Source organism: Ipomoea triloba, chromosome 1 (genome assembly GCF_003576645.1).
Source record: "Ipomoea triloba cultivar NCNSP0323 chromosome 1, ASM357664v1".
Lineage (NCBI taxonomy): Eukaryota > Viridiplantae > Streptophyta > Magnoliopsida > Solanales > Convolvulaceae > Ipomoea > Ipomoea triloba.
Window position 1 is genome coordinate 21,738,585 of NC_044916.1, and position 22,930 is coordinate 21,761,514.

Here is a 22,930-nt window from a genome sequence, read left to right on the forward strand (position 1 = left end):
AAAAACCACATGTAATAGCTTTGAGAATAAGGGATGATAGTGACTAAAGTTTAAGCTATTTCCTTACAATTTTGTACCACTGTAAAATTTTCATTTATCCACTAAATCTTCAAATTCATAAGATAGATTTCCGACATATATAAAATATTATATTTAAATAAGAGATTCGGATGTCAACTCAATCACATAAGTATTGTCAAATATAACATATAGTTGTGGCTAAACCATACCATTGGTTCATTTTAGCCTATATTATATTATTGTTGGGCCGAGACATTGTTACTTCGCCATTGCTCAAGGGAGTTGAGGACTCATCCTACCCCTTTCAGGGCCGGTTTTTTTATTTGCGGGGTCCTGTACTAATAACTAAGTGAAGCTCTATCAAAGTATAAATAAACTACGAATTAAAAAAAAAATTGCAAAGAGAAAAAATGCAAAAACAACTTAATTTTGGGCCAATATAATCGCAAATACACATACTAACTATTAGGCCAGGGCTGGACTAGGGGCCCCCAAAATTTTGGGGCCCTGTGCGGTCGCACATCTTGCACGCCCTAAAATCAGGCCTTGGCCCCTTTGATCATGAACTCATATATATATTCGTAGTTAAACCGCAAAGTAAGTGTTAGGATCAATCAGACACCGGCTGCTAGACTTGACCTTTACCGGCCTCTGCCCAACAAGTCAAATTGTTAGGACTCAAACTCATGACTTGGCTCTGATACCACTTGGTATGATCCAGCGCTTAGTTACCCTTTATGCCAAATGTTATAGCTAGTAACGAAGACGTAACTTTATTTTCTTATAGTGTCACACATTTTCGAGACACTGGGGGCTGGACTTGGCCCTTTAAAACGCTTACCGACCTCCGCTCAACAATATCCCAAATACCGAGTTCTAGACTTGGCCTTTACCTTCCTCCTCTGAACATTGAGCATGAGCCGGTAAAGGACACAAAATTCACCCGAGCAGCTCATCAATTGGTTTTTGAATAGTATACTGTGGGCAAGGACACATAATCGAGTCTAGCTTGGTAGCCGTACTGTGGAGTTACGCCCAATGTAGTGAACTAAGCTCTTGAGTCACCATGATTTATCCAAGCATGTGCCATCCCATGTTGTATTGACCAATTCTTTCCCGGTTAATCACCATAAGAGGTATGTGTGCTTAATACACACACCAATATTTTGATAGTTTTGTCTAGTAAGTTTAGTCTAGCCAATAATTAATGGATAATTGTAATGAAAGCATTCTACGTTCTGCTAAAACATTAATCCAAATACGGAGCAATATAATACGTTAGTAGACATTGGACAAAAAGAGTAAGATTAGTAGATTAGCAATATATGTAAGAGCAAATTAAAATTTCTTGGGCAGTAGAAGTGTGAAAAGTACTGGTGATTTGGTAGAGTGGGAGCTTCGGGTGCAAGGGGGAAAAGGTAGGGCGACAGAGACATTGCACCAAGTGAAAATGGTGAGAATAATAATGCATGATTTTCATTATATTTGTGCACAAAGGAAAAGGGAAAGGAGTAGAAATCAACAAACAAATGTTTTTTTTTTGGGACAGTGACCTAAACTTCACTTCACCCTTGTCTAAGCAAACTAGCCAACATTACCCTTTTCTGCCTCTTATTTCCCCCCCTCCATCACCTACCATGAGCTACCTAGCCATACTTGTTGTACACATGGGGTGGCTCCAATCCCTCTTCTCTCCTCTCAAGAAGCTCTGGGTTCGTCTCCACTCCCCTCCTAAGAAGAGTATGCAATAATGTCCCATCCATCCATTCATTCATTCTGGTCTCATATTCTCCTTAATTCTGCAGTTTTCTTAATTGGTGTTTAATTTGTATCAGGAAGAGGGATATACATTCTGTACGAGGATGTCAAGTCGTGTCCATACGAGGATGTTCATGTGCTCTGGTCTATACTAGTGGAGTCGCATCGGCCTGCTTTGCCAGCACCACTACCCAAATGAGGCTTCTTATTATACACAAAAAACACAAGAAAATGGGAGTAAAGCTAAGCTAGCTAGCCCTGTAAATATATATATATATGTGTCTGCATTATATATTGCTTCAAGTTTTGCTCTTTTCTCCTTGGTTTGGGCTTTGGATCTTTTAGTGATCAATAGGCCACTCTTAGAAATGTTCTTAAATTATAAGTAACATTATGCCTGCTTCTTCACTTATTTCTGGTCTTTATTTCAAGTGTTTGGCCTTGGGTTTTACTAGTATAAGTAGTTTAATTCCCCTGTGTAGGCTCTGCCAGAAATGTAGGCATATTTAAAGAGTGTTGAATGGGTGGACCAGCCAATATGCCATTTACTTCATCTGGGAATTACCCAACCTATCAACTTAATTACATGCATTTTGGGTGTTTGGTGTTAGTGGCTGATCAGTCAAAAATTGGTTGATGATTTGATAAGTTTGGCTGTTTGACCCGTCAACAAGCTATCAGCTATTTGTTAAAATATCCCGATGTCTTTTTAGAGTGTAAACTGAGAGCAGTAAGGTCATCACAATGGACATACTGTCCACCAACTAGTAACATGACTTTTGGGAATTCAAATTTGTGTTCTCTTTGCTGCTTTGATGTCAAATTTAATGATGTGTTTTGTTTTTAACTAAAAAAACTAAACCAATAGTAAAATAACATAAGATCGAATCAAACACGTTAATAAAATTTTCCAAATATATTATTTGATTATCATTAATTGATACCAAATACATATAAGCAGCTCGCAACTTTTAAATTCAAGGAATGAACACAATAATCCTGAAGTGTGCAAGATTTGAACGGCGATCGGGTCTCCATTTCTTCCACTGTTGAGACAACTTAGGGTGTAGAATTGCAACATTCACCCACAGAACGCAACCATTCATTAAGGAACGTTACACCATCTAAGTCGACGTTGAACAAGGCGGTGATGGGAGTGACAGTTATCTATGATTAAGAAAAAAAACAGAGAATTAATCATAAAGCTACAACAAATAAATAACTAACATTAAATAAACAAAACATTAGGATCACTGCACATACATATCCTTCTTGGAGAGAACCATAATCTGTACCATCACTGTCCACTTGTTTTGCCCTAACCTGTTGTAACAACAATTTTACTAATCAGTTAAAAAAGACATAATGCAGAAAAAAAAAACAATAATTAAAGCATATGTTCCATCTCAATTAAAAGACTAACTGATAGTTGAATTGCACTAAGGGTGTCGAGTGGCTCGCGAACTGCTCGGTCAAAGCTCGGCTCGAGCTCGGTCTAATTTGAGCTCGAGCTCTAATATCTAAGGTTCGAGTTCAGCTCGGTTTGTTTACACCCCTAAACTGCACATTTAGGGTGACAAGTGAAACCCTCAACCACTATTCGAGGTGTGCACTAGGTAAACCTTGTCTTGTGACCTTAACCAGTAAAGGATCACAATAAGGTAAACCAACTTAGGTTGACCAAAGATGACCGGCTTGGACTTCACATTTATGTGTATACATTATATGCTCAACAACAATGAAGTAGAGGTAGAAAGGGGAAAGTGATCTCACTTCTCTACTGAAGAAAAACTGATCCTCCTGAATGGTAACAACACTTTGTTGTTTAGTTTGTGTTGGAGTCATGTCCATAGTCATAGTTGATAACATTTTCCCTCCCTCTGTCTCAGAAGTGACTTGCTTCCATCCGGTTCTGATGAAACTTTTGCCTTGCTTGGTGAGGCGATAGCCCTTGTGGGTGGGAACATTGGTGGGCACAGTAATATTGAGAAAGCAATTAAGGGGATAAGTTTTGTTCTTGATATCAGCTAATATGGCAGTGAAGAGGGGTATGCAAGCCTCGGCAGCTAGTGCGAAATCATCAATAGTGCTTTTCCCATGGACCCAGTCATAGGATAGAGAGATAGATGGGACATCATTCACGAAAGCCTCTCGGGCACCAGCAACTGTTCCGGAGTAGACAATGTGATACCCACAATTGCTGCCCATATTAATGCCACTTATCACCAAATCAGGGACTGAAGAGAACAGAGCTTTTGAGATTCCCAGGGAGGCACAATCTGCTGGAGTTCCTGCAAGGGAGAAGCAAAACAAAATGGAAATTAGAAAAACTAGTGAAAAACAGAGGAAGATTGTTGGGTCGAAGTCACGTGGCTATAAGATTGTCGGGTGAAAGCTAGTAAAAGACAAGTTCAGCACACCGACTCCTGAAATTGTGGTGATAGTATATAAAAAATAAAGTTGTGTCTTCCCTTTGAGCTATAGGTTCTTTTTTTTAATAAAAAAATAAAAAATTTAAGTGATCCTAATTTTGTCAAATTAATCCTAAGTCTATAGGCTAGATGTAAATCAGAGATCCAATTCAAACCTTTCACATCTTCAGATATTTTTCCTATACATTCTTCGTATGGGACTCGAACCCCACACTAGTGCCTCGAGTCATAATCTGGGGATGAATTAACAACGCTAAGTTCCAAGGGGTTGAGTTATAGTTTTTGACATAATAATAGTCGCTTATCAAATGCTATAAAACCAATTGTGAACTATAACTTCTGGTGTAGTGATAAACGTTTGTTCCGTACATAGATAACAATGATCAAACCAAAATTTAAGTAGAAAAACTTGAATTGCACTAACCAGTAACTGCAAAGGCGGTGGCTCCGCTAATTTCAACTCTCTTCACCGGGACGGCGTGGCGCCAGGTTATGCTGTGACTAACCGCCGATTTCTCGGAGTCGGGAGCGCAAACGAGGACGTTGAAGCGATTCGTGGAGACGAGGACGCTAACCAGAGCTCTCAACCCAGGAGCGTCCACTCCGTCGTCGTTCGTCACCATCACCGTCGGCAAGTCGCCGGAGCACACGTGGCCGTTGCTCTCCATCGCCGGGGAAATGAAAAGATCTGATCAAAGGATAATGAAAACTCACACTATAGTACTGTATCAGTTTTTGAGTGAGCGCAAATTGAATTGTGCAAAAACCAGCAGCCACAGCCCCAATATTTAACGGCATGACCCGCAGCTCCTCTGCCATGGATGAAAGTGGAAGAATCGAAGAAATCCCGTTGTGGCGGGCGGTATGCCATCTTGGAAGAGGAGAATAAAATTTTAAAAAATGCACAAGTGCGAGGCGCACATGTAATAATCCTATGATTATTCCTGTAAAAAAATACACACTGGTCGGCCACCCTTTTTTACCGCCACCTCCTAGCTCGTAACCTGGCATTTATTTTATAATTTAAGGCGGGCAATCATTTCATATGCGCCAATTTTGGGCTCTTCAATTTTTATTTTATTATTATTATTTTTTTGTATTTAGTCATAGACAACTAGACAAGTGTAAACTATATAAATAAATATTGAATTTGACTAGGAAATAAAATATGAATCCATAATTGATTCAACATAAGCATAAAGATGTACATGTACAATTTGCAATATTATTAAACCAAAAATTGTTAGAATACACATGTTATAAAATCATATATTGGAGAACTACAAGGAGTATGAATAAAAAAATATTGATGACTTATTTTTCTTTATCATTAGATGTATATTTTGAGCAATTTGAGATAACTTATTATAGGAAAACACTTTCTATCCCTCCTAATTTTCCATCTTGACATAACATATAGGCCCTATTTGGTAAAATAGTTAGCATATTAATCAATTTTGACTTATTTGATCACTATTAGCTATTTAACTTGATTAAAAATCAATATAAGTGTTCACTTAATCAATTTTTTGTAACTCCAAAATGCTAAAATTCAAAATGTTGCTCAAAACAACTTTTTCAATTATCTTTTTGAAAAAAAAAATTATACCAAACAGTTATGAGGGAAATTGTTTGAATGGGTGAATAGCATTACTCCTTATTATAGGTAAAATAGTCATTTGGTTAACATTTAAATTTTAATATAATATTTACATATTTAAATAGTATTTTTATTTCAAGAAAATAATTATTATTAGGTGGCATTAGAATATTATAAACAATTGGAATTTATAGTGATTTCCTATTTCTGAATTTATTTATTTAGATTTTCAGAGATATTTTCATTTAATTACTTAAATAATATTAATATGATACGGAGTATAAATTAATTTGGCTATAATTCTTTAAATAACAAATTATTTCCACGTTTCATGAATGGTGCAATTAAATTGATAGTCAATTAATTTATAATTGAGATTTTTAATGATTTTTGAGTTTTAGATTTATTTATTTGGAATGTTAGTTTTAAACAAATTTATTTAATATGAATACAATAGCTAGGTTATATAGCTATATAAATAAGATGTATTCCTTTTGTGATTTGTTCCCTTATTTATACATTTTATTCAATGAAAACTATGGTGATTACTTTCTCTGTGTGTCTATATATATATATATATATATAAACTACAATTCTATCTATCTACATCTACATCTACAATATTAATAAGAGCGGCTCATATTATTTTGATTTTAGTAATTTTTTATGATTTTGCTTATTTACTCTTTATTATATTATTTTTCTTTTCTTAAATAACTCTACATCCTGTTAGTATAAACTTTAGTAATAGAATATTCTGTTAACTTTTAACTTACTCATTAATTTATATAAGAAAGGTCTTAGATTCAAATCACATCTCGATCAGAGTTGCATATAATAATTGTTAAACATATACTATGAATATGTTGATATAACTTTATTAGTTATAATGTCTTTATTTTCTACAATATAATGCAAAGATTCTTTACCTTCAAATTCATTAATTAATTATATTCATTGCATTATTCATAGTCTTTATTTTCTACGATGCAAAATTTATTGATAAGTTAATAATGATTATATAAGTAAAAATTTGCTGACAAGGTTATACTTATTTTATTAAAAGAAAATTGTGTAATATTTTCTAATTGATCAAGACATGTGGTCGTAGTGGGGTTCTTCCAGCGAAACCTGCGAGCGAATGTTATGCTACACTTTGTGGACCAGACTAGGTAAATGCTGCTCCGCGACTTTGACCACTACCTTATCAGCAGTTATATAGTGTATCTTGAAAAGAAAGTGATTTATAATTTTTTAGAGTTAATTTCATTTTTAATTCCCTTTTAGTCATTCTTGTCATCTATAAAAACTCAATTTACTGAGCGGCGGCGCTAGAATTTCTCACAAGTGGAGCCGGAAGAAGAATCCCCACTCTGATCACATCTTTAGAAATTATCACGTGTGCAGTGGTGAATCACATTTTTACAAGGAAAATGATAAGTTCAGGCATCAGTAAAACTCCATATTATAATTGTATTGGTGGAAGATAAAAAAAAAAATACAAATTGTAGTACGTTCTTCTTCTTCTTCTTTTTTTTTTTTTTAAAATTTTTAATTTTCTGATCTTAAATCAAATAGGAAGTAAAATAAAATAAAATGAAATAAACAAAGAGCATATATAATATTATTCTTTATATACATCGTTACTCATTTTTATGTGTAATGCGAGAATGTTTAGGTTTAATATTAAAATCATAATCTAAAATTATTCAAGAAAAATAAAATATTTATGAATAGAATTCTTTAACCCATCATAGCTATACTTGTGAAGGTCTTATATTTGAAAAAGAGATACAATTTGATGAACATGAAATTAATTATTACCATAGTATATGTTTGTTTATAATGAAAAAAATGGGAAATAATATAATCTAAGGGTGTGTTTGGAAAGCAGAAAAATGATTTCTAGAAAATGTTTTCTGGAAAATGAGTCATTTTCCAGAAAATAGGTTCATTTTCGGTCTTTGGATGTATTTTGGAAAACTGTCTTTGTGTGTTTGGTTCATTTTCTGGAAAATGAATAGAATTTTATAATTATATGTTTTTATTATTTTATTTAAAATATTAAAATATTTATAATATTATTAAAATAATATTTTAATTATAAATATTTATTATTATTATAAAAAAAAAAAAACAAAACAAAACAAAACTAAACTCCCCCCATCGGTTTCCGGCGGAAACCATGCGGAAACCAGAGGACTGCTCTGGTTTCCGCAGCAGCCAGAGCACTGCTCTGGCCGTTCCGCCGAACCATCTCTGGTTTCCGGCGGTGAACCAGAGCAGCTCTGGTTCACCGCCGGAAACCAGAGCATTATTGGTTCCCGGCGGAAACCATGCGTAAACATAAAGGGAGCGAAGGGCGGAAAATGACTTCCGCCCAATTGGGCGGAAGTCATTTTTTGCCCTTTTGGGGTGATTTTCCCCAGTCAACGGAAATTGATTTTCGTTGACTGGGTTTTCCAATGGTAGCCAAACACCAACACTCCGGAAAATGATTTCTGGAAGTCATTTTCCGGGCTTCCAAACACACCCTAAATTGAAAAAGTTCTTAGTAGTGAATCTAGGTTAGTACCTCTGATTTATGTCTGTATTTAAATGCTTATTGAGTTATACTTTCCATTACAAATATTGTACCATCAATTTTATCCCACAAAATTACCATGTTAAACTTATATATATATATATATATATATATATATATATATATATATATATATATATATATATATATATATATAATGCTACCATAATTATATTTAATCATATCTTTTTTTTAGTACTATTGATTCTGTTACAATGCAGTTTATAACTACTTTTTTTAGTACCACTGATTCTGTTACAATGCAGTTTATAACTACTTTTTTTAGTACTACTGATTCTGTTACAATGCAGTTTATAACTACTTTTTCAACCTACTGAAGGCCACGTTCGCTCCGGGAGGCACGGGAGCTGGCCCATGGGGAATCAAATCCGGGTTCTCCCGAAATTCTTCCCCATAAAGAGAGCTCACTTGCTACTTGAGCTACCCCATTGGGTTTACTTTAACAATTATTAATCCTACCATAATCATTACTAAAATTATCAACTATACTTTTTAATATAATAGGTTAAAGTATCATTTAGCACCATGAACTATATCAAATTATACATGCCGCACCCTGAACTTTCATATCGTATATATCGAGCCACAAACCAAAAAAACAAATCCACCTAGAACTTTTAGCAGGTTTCACTGTCTTCCTGCTGACATGGCGCAGGTTTCCCACTGATGTGGCATTTCTTTTAACCTTATGTGTCCATGTAAGCATTTACGTATTAAAAATTTAAAAAAAAAAACATAAACAAAAATCGGAGACCAAATTTCACTATTTCGCCCAACCCTATTTCACTTGGCAGCTGTTTAGTTGTTGACAATAAGATACTAAACAAAAAAATTAACATTTCTATAAATTTGAAAAATTGAAAAAATACTAAACAAAAAATTAGCCAAAAAAATGGAAACATTGGAATTGCAAAATTGAAAAAGTATACATTATGAAAATAAAGAGAAGAAAATTCTGGTTATTTTAAAATAGTTTTTTTTTTTTAATTTTTAATATGTAAATCCTTACTTGGACAACATAAGGTTAAAACAAATGCTACATCAGTGAGAAACCTGCGTCATGTCAGCAGGAAGACAGGGAAACTTGCTAAAAGTTCTAGGTGAATTTATTTTTTTTGGTTTGTGGCTCAATATATACAATATGAAAGTTCAGAGTGCGGCATGCATAATTATATATAATTCATAGTGCTAAATGACACTTTAGCCAATATAATATGAATTCTACAACTATGATATTTTGGTCTTTTAGTACACATACACACACTAGTAGTTTTTTAAAAGTATTTCAATATACCTATGATTTTAACATTGAGCACTAATATTTGACATTTATTTTTGCTCACCACACATAGAAAAGACTAGTTCAAATATATGACCCAATAATTTTAATATTGTTGTAAATAAAAATATGCAAACATTACTAGAGGCCGGAATTATGTTATTAAGATAATACATTTTCATCCTTTGTGTAATTATAATGAAATTATGTACATCATTTATATATTGGTTTGAAGAATGATTAATAAAAAATTGATGGTTTTCTCTGTATTTTCCTATTTGTAATGCATTTTGGGTTGGGAATGGTTTACTTTATTCAGGCGAGGATAGGTCTCGATTTACAAATTACAACAAGGATAAGTTAATTAAATGATCTTGTAGTCCAGTGGCATCAAACCTTTTTTTTTATACGGGAGGTGGTGGGTTCGAGCCTCAGTAGAGGCAATAATAATTCTTGTGCTTCAAGAGGTTGAGAAAGTAGTTATGAACAAATACTGCATTGTAATAGAGTTAGTAGTATTCAAAAAATAATAATATGGTATCATTAATTAGATTGTCATAATATTATTTTTGGATGTTATTTAAATAATTTTAATTTTTTTTTAAAAAAATTACCAGAGTTATAACATAATTTGGCTAATTAATTTTGTCAAGATAAAATGTACTCTGTAATATATAACATTTTAAGCTTAATGTATAAATGTATTCACCCTAAAAATACAAACAAAAGTCTATGATATAACTTGAATTACATCTAAGACGATACTTCTAGATATGTTTTTTTAGTGAATTAATACACATACATTCAGTGACGCCACTCCAATGATATAATTCTATTTTTAAGTTTTGATTATGATTAAAATATTTTTAGGCTATGTTTCGCAGAGCTTATTTTTGAGCTTATAACTTATTTTAAGTTATTAATAAACTATAAGCTCTGTTTGTTAATGTCTCCAAAATATGTTAGTAGCTTAAAATAAGTGTTTATTTTGAAAAGCTACTTCTTTATTCTTATTATTTTAAATACATGAAATCTTTTACTTCTCCAATTAAAATTCTTTTGGCATTTTCTCTTCAATATATTTGGTTGTAATTTCGATTTGACATTTGTGTGTTTGAACATTAATTTTTGTATGGACTAATTTTATGAACTATAATTATTTTGTTTTACTTCAATTGTTTAATAATATAAATTTAGTATTAGTATACACAATTTATATATTTAAGAACTACACTAAAAAAATATTATTAAATACAAAAACTTAAATTTAAAAATATGTAAAAAATACTAAAAAAAGTAAATAAAGAAAAAACAATGTATTTGATCAATGAATAATAAATATGACAAATAAAATGAGATAAAAAAATATAAAATATTGTGATTATTAAATTAATCGTAACACCTTCACCCGACCACGGCCATTTTCCTTTTTGGAAAAAGTGACTAAGTGAAGAACCTTCGCCATCTTTCCCTCTTTCTTTCATTTTCTTTTTTTTTTTTTTTGGTTTTTAAATTTATTTCTAGAACTATGACTACCTTTCTCTCTTCTTCTTTTATTTTTATTTTACTTTTTTATTTTTTAGTACTATGATTCCGTTTATGACTACCTTTCTTTTTTTAGTACTACTATATAATATCTGTTCATAGCTACTTTCTCAACCTATTGAAGCACCACTGAAATTCGAACCTACCCCATCATCCCACACATATGTGAGAGTGTAAATCAGGACACCCGGTGCCACTAGACCACAAAATCTACCTTTCTTAATCATATTACAACATGTTGAATTTTGCATTTTTTAAAATTTTATTTTCTTCGTCTTGTCTATAGCCCGCCGCCCGCCAGCCGCCAGATACGGATTTCTTCCTCTCACCACCATGCGCGTAGTGCAGCCGATGATGCCATTAAATACAGGGGCCAGTGCTCTTTACCTACTCCACCCAACAACTAACTCATATTACACTCTCTATTCCACAATCCTCTGAAGATCATATCGTTTCCCCAGCTGCCATGGAGAATAACTACTCCCACAATAATCTGCCCACAGTGATGGTCACCAACGACGACGGAGTGGACGCTCCTGGGTTGAGAGCTCTGGTTAGCGTCCTCGTCTCCACTAATCGCTTCAACGTCCTTGTTTGCGCTCCCGATTCCGAGAAATCCGCGGTTAGTCACAGCATTACCTGGCGTCACGCTATTCAGGCCAAAAGAGTTCACGACATTCCCGGAGCTACTGCCTTTGCAGTTGCCGGAACTCCAGCAGATTGTGCCTCCCTCGGCATCTCAAAAGCTCTGTTTTCTTCTGTCCCTGATTTGGTGATAAGCGGTATTAATATGGGCAGCAACTGTGGCTATCACATTGTCTACTCCGGAACCGTTGCTGGTGCCCGAGAGGCTTTTGTCAATGGCGTCCCCTCTGTCTCACTATCGTATGACTGGGTTCATGGAAAGAGCAATCTTCATGACTTCACACTAGCTGCTCAGGCTTTCATACCCATCATTTCTGCTATATTGGGTGATATCAAGAATCAAACTTATCCCCTTAATTGCTTTCTCAATATTACTGTGCCAACTGATGTTGTGAACCACAAGGGTTATCGCCTCACTAAGCAAGGCAAAAGTTTCATCAGAACCGGATGGAAGCAAGTTACTTGTGAAGCAGAAGGAGGGAAGATGTTATCAACTATGACTATGGACATGACTCCAACACAAACTGCACAACAGAGTGTTGTTAGCACTCAGGGGGATCAGTTTCTATTCACTAGAGAAGTGAGATCACTTTCCCTTAGCTTTCTTTTTTTCTGTGTTTTCATAACATATCGTCTAAATTGTTTCCTTTCATTCTAACAGGTTAGAGCAAAACAAGTAGACAAGGATGGAACGGATTATTCTTCTCTTCAAGAAGGATATGTAAGTAATGTTTGTTTATTATTATTATTTTTTTGAAAGAAAGTAATGTTTGTTTAATTTATTTGATATATATGTTTGCTATTTAGTTTGTTGGAGTCTTATGATTAACATATGGTTTATTTTTTATTATAGATAACTGTCACTCCCATCTGTGCTTTGTTCAATGCCGACATAGATGGTGTAACATTCTTCAATAAATGGTTGCCTTCTTTGGACGAACGCTCAAATTTTGCTTGTAACCTTCAAGCGTCTCTACAAAATGAAGGAGAGACACATCATTTGGATTCTAGTATTGCCTCGGAATTGTTGTGCTAGTTCCACATACAATAGTATCAAACTCATGTCTTTTATTAAGCTGGGAAAATTATTCAATTCTCTAATATATACGTACTTTGATATTAAATGGATTCATGCATTTAATTAGTTGAAACATGTTAAAATGTTAGCTTCTAATTGTATTGTTCTTGGTGATGCTTAAGTTTGGATCATGTTGTAATTCCATATTATTGGAAAGATGTAACTATACTTTGTTGTAAAATAATGTGAAGAGTGATACAAAGTATAATACTCTCTTCAGGTTGATATCAGTTTCTCACATATTCTTTAGATATTCCCATATATCTTTCAAACATATACATGGACCTCAGAAATACTGAACCACACATCTTAATTTTTATCACCGAATAATCAAGTGCACCATAATATTAAAAAAAAAAAAAGACGGGGGAAATACCTTTCAAAATAGGCATAAAATAACAACCACATTAGCCTACAAATCATTTTTAACACTTCTAGATCAACAACTTTACTACAAATTGCATTGAATAAGAAATAAAGTTTTATTATGGCTTGTTGATGAATATTATTTTTATTGTCAATTTAAATAAACTTTTAATTAGTTGAAATATGTTAATATGTTAGCTTCTAATTGCATTGTTCTTGGTGATGCTTAAATTTTGAGCATGTTGTAATTTCATTTCGTTGGAAAGATGTAACTATATTTTGTGGTAAAATAATGTGCAGAGTGATACCAAGTATTATTTAAATACTTGTATTAGTTACAATTTTAGTTGACTCTACTGCAACTGCATGCTAATTTTGACATTTTTAACTTTCAAATTATCCTTTATGATTCTCATAAAAATTGTAGTACTTTGAGTTATGCTTTCTGAATCACCTCAATTAAATTTAATTTGTATATTAAGTTGTGATAAAAGTATCGAGTAGACGTCATTTTTCAAGTGAGAGAATTAAAACTTCTGCTCTATTATTTCACTTTTGCATTGATTCATCATCAAATTTAGACTCATCTAATAATCACTTTGGTTCTAGTATTCACTTCAAATTATCCTTGCATAGTTCCTTCGTTGCAATTCAAGATGGTCTAAACATGTTGTTTAATGCATCAAAACCTTTCAAAGTAAAAATATAAAAATTTAAATACATCAAAATCTTTCAAAGTAAAAATATAAAAATTTAAATGTATCAAAACCGTTAATTTCAAAGTAAAATTATAAAAATTTTGATCATTTAAGCGCAAAAATAGATAAGACATGCATAAAATAATCAATAAAAAAGTGGTGAAGGGTGGTATAATTTGTGTGTTATCACCAATCATACTGCTTTTGGGCCAATCACAATGCGCTAGACCCAATGGTTTCGAAGTGTTAATAAAATTAGTTGTATTATTAGATTTAGTTTGTTAAGAATAGTAAGTTGTCTTATTAGATTAAATTATTTAAGAATTTTATGTAGGGATTGATTGTTTATTATATTATGTCAAAAGTTATTTAAGAATTTTATGTAGGGATTGAGTGTTTATTATATTATGTCAAAAGTTATAATCAGGAGCAAATATAACTTTATTTTGTTATAGTTGCATAGCTAATAATCAATACCATCAACCCGAAAGTTGTTACTGTTGGTCCCTGTAGGAGGAGTTACAAGTCTAGACAGGGTAAATAGACTTGTATGTGTTTTGAAAATTTAACTATTCGGTTAGTTTGATCCGGAGGGTTATTTCTTCACAAATAACCTTTCTTTGAGTATGCACAGTGGAAAAATTATTTTTTTATACCCCTTCTAATTATTTTGCACGTAGTGTTTAATCTTTCGAAATGTTAATAAGTTTGAGTGGATATAAATGCAATAAAAAATAAATTAAAAGATATATATAGAGAGAGAGTTTTTATAGTGATTCGGCCCACTCAGCCTACTCCACTCTTCTCCTTTAAACTCCAAAGGAGGTTTGCACTAATCCCTTTAGTATAAAAAAGAACACTCAAGCCTTGAACACCAAGCCGACTTTAAATTTCTCAGATTTTTCAACTCCACATGAGTTTATTCCGCATCTTTCTACTTTTACCGAGTAGATATAAGTTTTTAAAGAAAGGATTCTTTGATTCTCCAACTAGTAAGCTTGCCTCTTGATGATGAAACTTGATCTTCACTTGAACAGTACAATTGGTAAAAATTTTAGAGTCCTCCCGCAAATGAGATCACAAGCCTTTAATTATACTCGAAAATTCACCTCTTGCCACGCCACTCATCACGTGGTAAGTAGCCTCGTGACAAGGAGAACCAGTGCACAGAAGACTCCTTGTCACGCGGTAATTGGTGGCGTGACCAACAAAAGCAGCTTGCAGAATTTCGTGTTACGAGCTACTTCACGCAGTACCTTGTGGCGTGATTCTGACCTTGAATATGTCTGAGTTAGATTTTGTGGTCTCTAGCAAAGTTGTTTCTCTTTGAGTTGTTACTTCAATGCTTCTTGAATCACCTCATTCGAACACTCATAACCCAAGATATGATCAAAATATCAAATTGTCGCCAAAATACTCATGAAATGGCATTGTTTTCCTATATTGAACAAATGCAACTACAATTAGTCCATATTCTTAAGTTTATGCAAATGAAGCTATTCTAAGCATAATAAGCTAAAAAAACTCCTATTATAGGACAAGATGCCTCCCAAAACATTCCCAAAACATAGTGTTTGGCACTTATCATCCTTACAAACACCTACTAGCATCTTAGTGATATTTTCATTCATCATGTCTGCTAACAAGCCAGTAGGTTCTTGTGAGACGGATTGGGGTGAAATGATCATTGAAACTCCAGCATCAACAACTATCTTCTCCACATTTTTAGTGGGAACAACAAAAGTAACTGGGGCTGCTACTTACATATCCAAAATCTTATTGATGATGTCTACAACTCTCTCGTACTCTTTCTTTAACATACGCTTCTTGAATGAAAGTTTCAACTCAATAAGGGAACCCTCTCCTATGATCTCGATCCAAAAATTTACTTTGTTGAAAGTGTACCTTGAGATATCTGGTCTAGCACCTTCCACCATAAGAATATCAAATGTCGTTTTTATGTTTCTGGCAACGTAACAATCACAAAAGTTGTTCCTCCCTTCCCTGTAATGAATTTCATCGCCTACAATTGTCACATTGATGAAGAATTCTGTATAATCCAACTTGAGTATTGTCTTGTAGCTGTGGGTGAGGAACTATATCATCCCACGCTCTTGGAACTCTCTGATGATCTTCATTTTCAGTCCTTGTCCGTCGAGTGTTGTAAGAACCCAATTCTATCCAAAATACAACCAGACTTCACCCTTGTACTAAACTCTTCTATAATTTGCTGGTCATTAGCATTTTTAGACTTTGAGGGAGAGTTTCCACTAAAAGCCATTTAAAAATGTTTGGAAAGTCATTCTTATAAGTACGACCTGTTTATCCTTATAAGGAAAGAGAGAGATAAATAGTTCTATTGTATTTAATATGAGAGAGAAAGCATTAAATATGCATCAAATCATGGTGTTAGATAAATCTGTGGTGCCGTGCAAAAGTAATTCCCACTTAATTCAAAACGTAGTAAATACGTACCTTTCGGATGACTTTTCAGTTTGGACAGTTACAAGGTTCTCCTTGACTTTATGCTTTCTTTAATTTCTCATAACTATTCAAAATCTTTTATCCATTCAGCCTACTATTATGACTTTTTGGATTTATATAAACTTTCGAGATCCATTCGGCCACGGCTTATTTTCCATTCGGTTATCTAGTACCTTAGCTTTTAGAACTTTTCTTAACGTACCTTTTTTGAGATTTATGAGGATTATAAATGATAATTCATAAGTTAAAAATTGCCAAAATTAGCATGCATGCGATCGAAGTTGCAGGAGAGAGTCAACTAAAATTTTAATTAATAAGAGTATTTAAATAATAAACCCTAATGCTGCCTCCCTTTTCTCTCTAAAACAAAAAGCATTTCTCTGCTGCTCAACTTCGGCTTCCACCGCCGACCTCCGGTCGGAGCTCTAATGGAGCTTTGAGCCGGCGGTTTTGGTTACCTTCCATGTTTGCTCTCGCTCTTCTTCCGCCCCGACCACCGCCACAGATCTTCTTCTTCCGTTTTCTCTCCCTTTGAATAAAATAATAGTAGGTATGTATTGGGGTTTGTGTTTGTAGTCTTGAACTCCCAACCCTACTTTGACTTTACCCACTTTTTTTCTCTATTATTGTGTTTTCCTCTCGTTATTTTCACGAGCATATTTCCTCTCGTTACTTTCACGAGCTTTTCATTTTTATTAGCATAAATCGTTTAGTTTGGTTTCGACAAGTGTTGGTCTCATCCTGGGCGAGCAAAAAAGAATGATGACGAAGACCCAGATCTTTGAAGAAGCTTTAAGCTCCCTGAAGGAACATAGCTTCATAGTTATGAAACAGTCTGCGATTCAAGTTTTCTATAGCATAGTTAGAAAAGTTGTTCCTATGTCTGACGGTAAGGATTGGTTTACCATTTCATTGATAATTGATGTAAACGTTTTATGTTATGAATTAATGGAATATCTACGTTTATCTTAAAAAAAGAGTATTTAAATAATACTCGGTATTACTCTTCACATTATTTTACCACAAAATATAATTACATCTTTTCAACAAAATGAAATTACAACATGCTCCAAATTTAAGCATCACCAAGAACAATACAACTAGAAGCTAAGCTAACATATTAACGTGTTTCAACAAATTAAATGCATGAATCCGTTGATATCAAAGTATATATTAAAGAATTGAATGGTTTTCCCGCCAGCCTAATCAAATACATGAGTTTGTGACTATTGTGGAACTAGCACAACAATCCTGAAGGAGTACTGGAATCCAAATGACGCGTCTTCCCTTCTTTTTGTAGAGAAGCTTGAAACTTACAAGCAAAATTTGAGTGTTCGTCCAAAGAAGGCAACCATTTGTTGAAGAATGTTACACCATCTATGTCGGCATTGAACAAAGCACTGATGGGAGTAACGGTTATCTATAATAAAAAACAAACAATATGTTAATCATAAGACTCCATCAAATTAAATAGCAAACATAAATAACAAATAAACAAACATTATATTACTTACATATCCTTCTTGAAGAGAAGAATAATCTGTTCCTTCTTTATCTACTTGCTTTGATCTCACTTCTCTAGTGAATAGAAACTGATCCTCCTGAGTGCTAACAACACTCTGTTGTGCAGTTTGTGTTGGAGTCATGTCCATAGTCATAGTTGATAACATCTTCCCTCCTTCTGCTTCGCAAGTAACATGTTTCCATCCGGTTCTGATGAAACTTTTGCCTTGCTTAGTGAGGCGATAACCCTTGTGGTTCACAACATCGGTTGGCACAGTAATATTGAGAAAGCAATTAAGGGGATAAGTTTGATTCTTGATATCACCCAAGATAGCAGAAATAATGGGTATGAAAGCCTGAGCAGCTAGTGTGAAGTCATTAAGATTGCTCTTTCCATGAACCCAGTCATAGGATAGAGAGACAGAGGGGACGCCATTGACGAAAGCCTCTCGGGCACCAGCAACGGTTCCAGAGTAGACAATGTGATAGCCACAGTTGCTGCCCATATTAATACCGCTTATCACCAAATCAGGGACAGAAGAAAACAGAGCTTTTGAGATGCCGAGGGAGGCACAATCTGCGGGAGTTCCGGCAACTGCAAACGCAGTGGCTCCGGGAATGTCGTGAACTCTTTTGGCCCGAATTGCGTGACGCCATGTAATGCTGTGACTAACCGCGGATTTTTCGGAATCGGGAGCGCAAACAAGGACGTTGAAGCGATTAGTGGAGACGAGGACGCTAACCAGAGCTCTCAACCCAGGAGCGTCCACTCCGTCGTCGTTGGTGACCATCACTGTGGGCAGATTGTGGGAGTTGTAAACGCTGCCGTTGCTCTCCATCGCAATTCGCAACTGGGGATGGAAACGATTGATCCAAAGGATTATGGATGGCTCAGAATGTGGACGAAGCAAATATCGGAATAGAATAGTTATGCACTTATGCTAATGGGCGCAGCATCAGCCCTCTATTTAATGGCATAATTAGCTGCAGTCTGGGTAAGACTTATGAGGATGAAATTCGTATCCGGTGGGCGGTTGACCTGAAGACTGAAGAGGAGAATAAAAAATTGAAAGTAAATATTGAAATGGTCGTCATAGTAGGGGTTCTTCCAAATAAGGAATCTAAAAGGTAAGGTCATAGCAACTACCCAATTAGGCAAATAGGCAATTACTGGGAACCTGCTACACTCAGGCCCAATCAATATACTCGCCAGCCATAATAATCATAAATTATACAGAATTCATAACATAAAATGAGCAGGCATTCCACATTTCCACGTGACATAAATCTTCAAGCATCCCCCTGCCTCAAGATTTTCAATTATTCTGTACAAATTAAGGTGCATTCCTTCCTTACTTTCATAAACTTTTAGGGTGTGTTTGGTTCTTGGACTTATATATTAGGAATGGAAATCAAAACACAATCAATATTTGGTTGACAACTTTTTAAACTACAACTATGAGATTTTATTACTTTTTCAATTAAAAATGTCATTCTTTAATCAAAAAGGAGTATCATTCCATTTTATTGGTAATTTAATTTTTAAGTTTGTATTAATACTTTTTCATTTTTGTTTTAATTTTTTTTTGTTCATATTGATAATTGTTTTTATAAACTTTAAAAGTTTTGAGATATTCAATTCAAAATTTTAAGAAGTCATTAAAAGTTGGATGCTATTCGATTAAGATTTTTAAAGAAGACACTAATAGGTAAAAACACAATCGAATATTATTATTTTTCTTGTAATTTTATATTTCATCTGTTCTATTTTTACTATTCATTGGTCAAACAAACTTTTTCTTATTTACTTATTTTCTTTATTAGTTTTTATTTATTTTTAAATTTAAATAAATATATTTTATATACTAATACTAAACTAATTTTATTAAAAATTGAACTCAAAATAACTTCAGTCAAAGCCTGATGAACCGAACTAGACACAAAATGGGATAGAGGGAGTGTCAGTTAGTAAAAGTAATATTGCATTTAAATTTATAATACATATATTATTTTTCTTTACTAATATAAAGAGTCACTGGTATAGTAGATCCACGGTGGGGCCTATCCCATCCCATTTATATAAGTCAATACATCATGTCACTTCTTAATTGCAATCAAAATTAAAACATTCTAGCATCTTAACAAGCTAAGTAAACCTAATACTAATTCCATAAGAATTATATAGACATTGTCACAATTGAATATTTAAGATGAAGAATCAATGGCCGCATTTGAAATGAAAGCAAATTGCAATTGAAATGAACACTTAGCTTTGAAAGCACAATCTTCAATCTCCAAGAAAATCTTCAATCAATTGTAGTTGGAATCCCCCTAGGAATTATTAGACCAAGTTGTCAAATTATTCTAAGAATCCTAGGGAGGATTCTCTCTCTAAAATCTAAAGTACAAGGCTGAACAATTGGTAAAAATTTAGAGTCCTCCCGCAAATGAGATCACTAACCTCTATTTATACTCGAAAATTCGCCTCTTGTCATGCCACTCATCACGTGCTAACTAGCCTCGTGACAAGGTGAACCAGTGCACAGAAGACTCCTTGTCATGCAGTAATTGGTGGCGTGACCAGCAGAAGCAACTTGCAGAAGTTGGTGTTACGAGCTGCATCACACAGTACCTTGTGGTGTGATTCTGACCTAGAATATGTCGGAATTAGACTTTGTGTTCTCTAAAAAAGTTGTATCCCTTTGAGTTGTTGCTTCAATGCTTCTTGAATCACCTCATTTGAACATTCATAACCAAAGATATGATCAAAATATCAAATTATCACTAAAATGCTCATGAAATGGCATTGTTTTCCTATATTGAAAAAATGCAACTACAATTAGTCCATATTCCTAACTTTATGCAAATGAAGTTATTCTAAGCATAATAAGCTCAAAAGACTCCTATTATAGGACAAGACGCCTCCCAAAACACCCCCAAACCATATTGTTTGGCACTTATCACCCTTACAAACACCTACTAGCACCTTAGTGATATTTTCATTCGTCACGTCTGCTAACAAGCCAGCAGGTTCTTGTGAGACGGATTGGGGTAAAATGATCATTGAAACTCCAGCATCAACAACTATCTTCTCCACATTTCTAGTGGGAACAACAAAAGTAACCGGGATTGGTACTTACATATCCAAAATCTTATTGATGATGTCTACTACTCTCTCATACTCTTTCTTTAGCATACGCTTCTTGAATGAAAGTTTCAACTAAATAAGAGAACCCTCTCCTCTGATCTCGATCCAAAAATTTACTTTGTTGAAAGTGTGCCCTGAGATATCTGGTCTAGCACCTTCCACCATAGGAATATCAAATGTCGTCTTTTTGTTTCCGGCAACGATCACAAAAGTTATTCCTCCCTTCCCTGTAATGAATTTCATCGTCTACCATTGTCACATTGATGAAGAATTCTGTATATTAATCCAACTTGTCTATTGTCTTGTAGCCGTGGGTGAGGAACTATATCATCCCACACTCTTGGAACACTCTGATGATCTTCATTTTCAGTTCCATGTCCGTCGAGTGTTGTAAGAACCCTATTTTGTCCAAAAACACAACCAGACTTCACCCTTATGCTCAACTCTTCTATAATTTGCTAGTCATTAGCATTCTTAGACTTAATGTTTGGAAAACCATTCTTGTAAGTACGGCTATTTATCCTTATAAAGAAAGAGAAAGATAAATCATGCTATTGCATTTAATATGAGAGAGAAAGCATTAAATGTGCATCAAATCATGTTGTTAGATAGATCAGAGGTGTCGTGCAAAAGTAATTCCTACTTATCTCGAAAAGTAGTAAATGCGTACCTTTCAGATGACTTTTCAGATTGGGCGGTTGCAACGTTCCCTTGACTTTATGCTTTCTTAGCTTCTCGTAACTATTCGAAATCTTTTATCCATTCAGCCTACTTTTATGACTTTTTGGATTTATATATACTTTAGAGATCCATTCAGCCATGGCTTATTTTCCATTCAGTTATCTAGTCCCTTTTCAAACTTTCCTTAACTATTCTGAGATTTGAGTATCATAAATGATAATTCGAAAGTTAAAATTGCCAAAATTAGCATGCGGTTGAAGTTGCAGTAGAGAGTCAGCTAAAATTGTAATTAATAAGAGTATTTAAATAATGAGTTAATTTCTTTTTTGGTCCTAGATTTATAGAGGCCATTCCACTTTTAGTCCTTTTTTTCAAAACACCCTATATTGGTCCTAGTTTTATTGTGGCATGACCATTTTTAGTCCTCTGTTAATAAATCCGTTAAACTAGCGTTAGTTTTAAAGGTATTTCAGTCCATTTAGTTTTAAGTGTTAATTCCTTTTTTGGTGCTAAATTTATATGTGTCATTCCACTTTTAGTCTTTTTTTTTTCAAAACATCCTATATTAGTCCTAGTTTTATTTTGGCATATCCATTTTTGGTCATCCGTCAATACATATGTTTAATTGGTATTAAAAATGACTTTAAAGCATCTTCTTTCATAAACCATTCAAAATCTAACTTTTTCTTAGTAATATACCACTCAAAATGTAGCTTTTTTCTTGGTAATAGAACAATACAAGATGAAAGTTTTTTTTATACATCTTCAAAAAATCATATACATACATTAGTCATACACCCATTAATAACATAAAGAATGCATAATTCATTAATTGCATAATAGAGCAAAAACCTTTAGCAAAAATAAGTGTGCTGCCACTACTACAGAAAACACCTTCAACGTCAGTTTTTTAGCACTTTTAACGTCGGTTAAAAATCGACGTCAATCTGGCAGGCGTTGTATATAAATGATACGACGTCAGTTGTAAAAACTGACGTCGTATGTATTTTTTATTTTTTAAAATAAATAAATGACGTCGGTTATCGAGGAAAACCGACGTCGTTTATTTTAAAAAAAAAAAAAAAAA

The 22,930-nt window shown here is 33.9% G+C and overlaps 2 protein-coding genes and 1 long non-coding RNA gene across 3 annotated transcripts in view; 2 read left to right on the forward strand and 1 right to left on the reverse strand.

The window, feature by feature from the left end:
- Positions 1–1,653: 1,653 nt before the first annotated feature.
- On the forward strand, positions 1,654–2,191 carry LOC116031983. The gene is made up of 2 exons (XR_004100748.1): positions 1,654–1,761; positions 1,857–2,191. It is a non-coding gene; the product is annotated as an uncharacterized LOC116031983 (long non-coding RNA).
- A 474-nt stretch (positions 2,192–2,665) lies between these two features.
- Positions 2,666–22,930, reverse strand: part of LOC116025294 (5'-nucleotidase SurE-like) — a 34,881-nt gene continuing 14,616 nt past the window's right edge. Inside the window, exons 2-5 of the mRNA XM_031266486.1 lie at positions 4,636–4,786; positions 3,553–4,070; positions 3,043–3,102; positions 2,666–2,946 (exon numbers count right to left, since the gene is read on the reverse strand). Coding sequence (XP_031122346.1) covers positions 2,839–2,946; positions 3,043–3,102; positions 3,553–4,070; positions 4,636–4,786 — 837 coding nt within the window. The 3' untranslated portion in view covers positions 2,666–2,838. The remainder of the gene's footprint in view (positions 2,947–3,042; positions 3,103–3,552; positions 4,071–4,635; positions 4,787–22,930) is intronic.
- LOC116025310 (5'-nucleotidase SurE-like) lies at positions 11,707–12,955 on the forward strand. The gene is made up of 3 exons (XM_031266510.1): positions 11,707–12,465; positions 12,547–12,606; positions 12,739–12,955. Exons 1-3 carry the CDS (start codon positions 11,707–11,709, stop codon positions 12,919–12,921), a joined length of 1,002 nt encoding a protein of 333 aa, XP_031122370.1. The 3' UTR covers positions 12,922–12,955.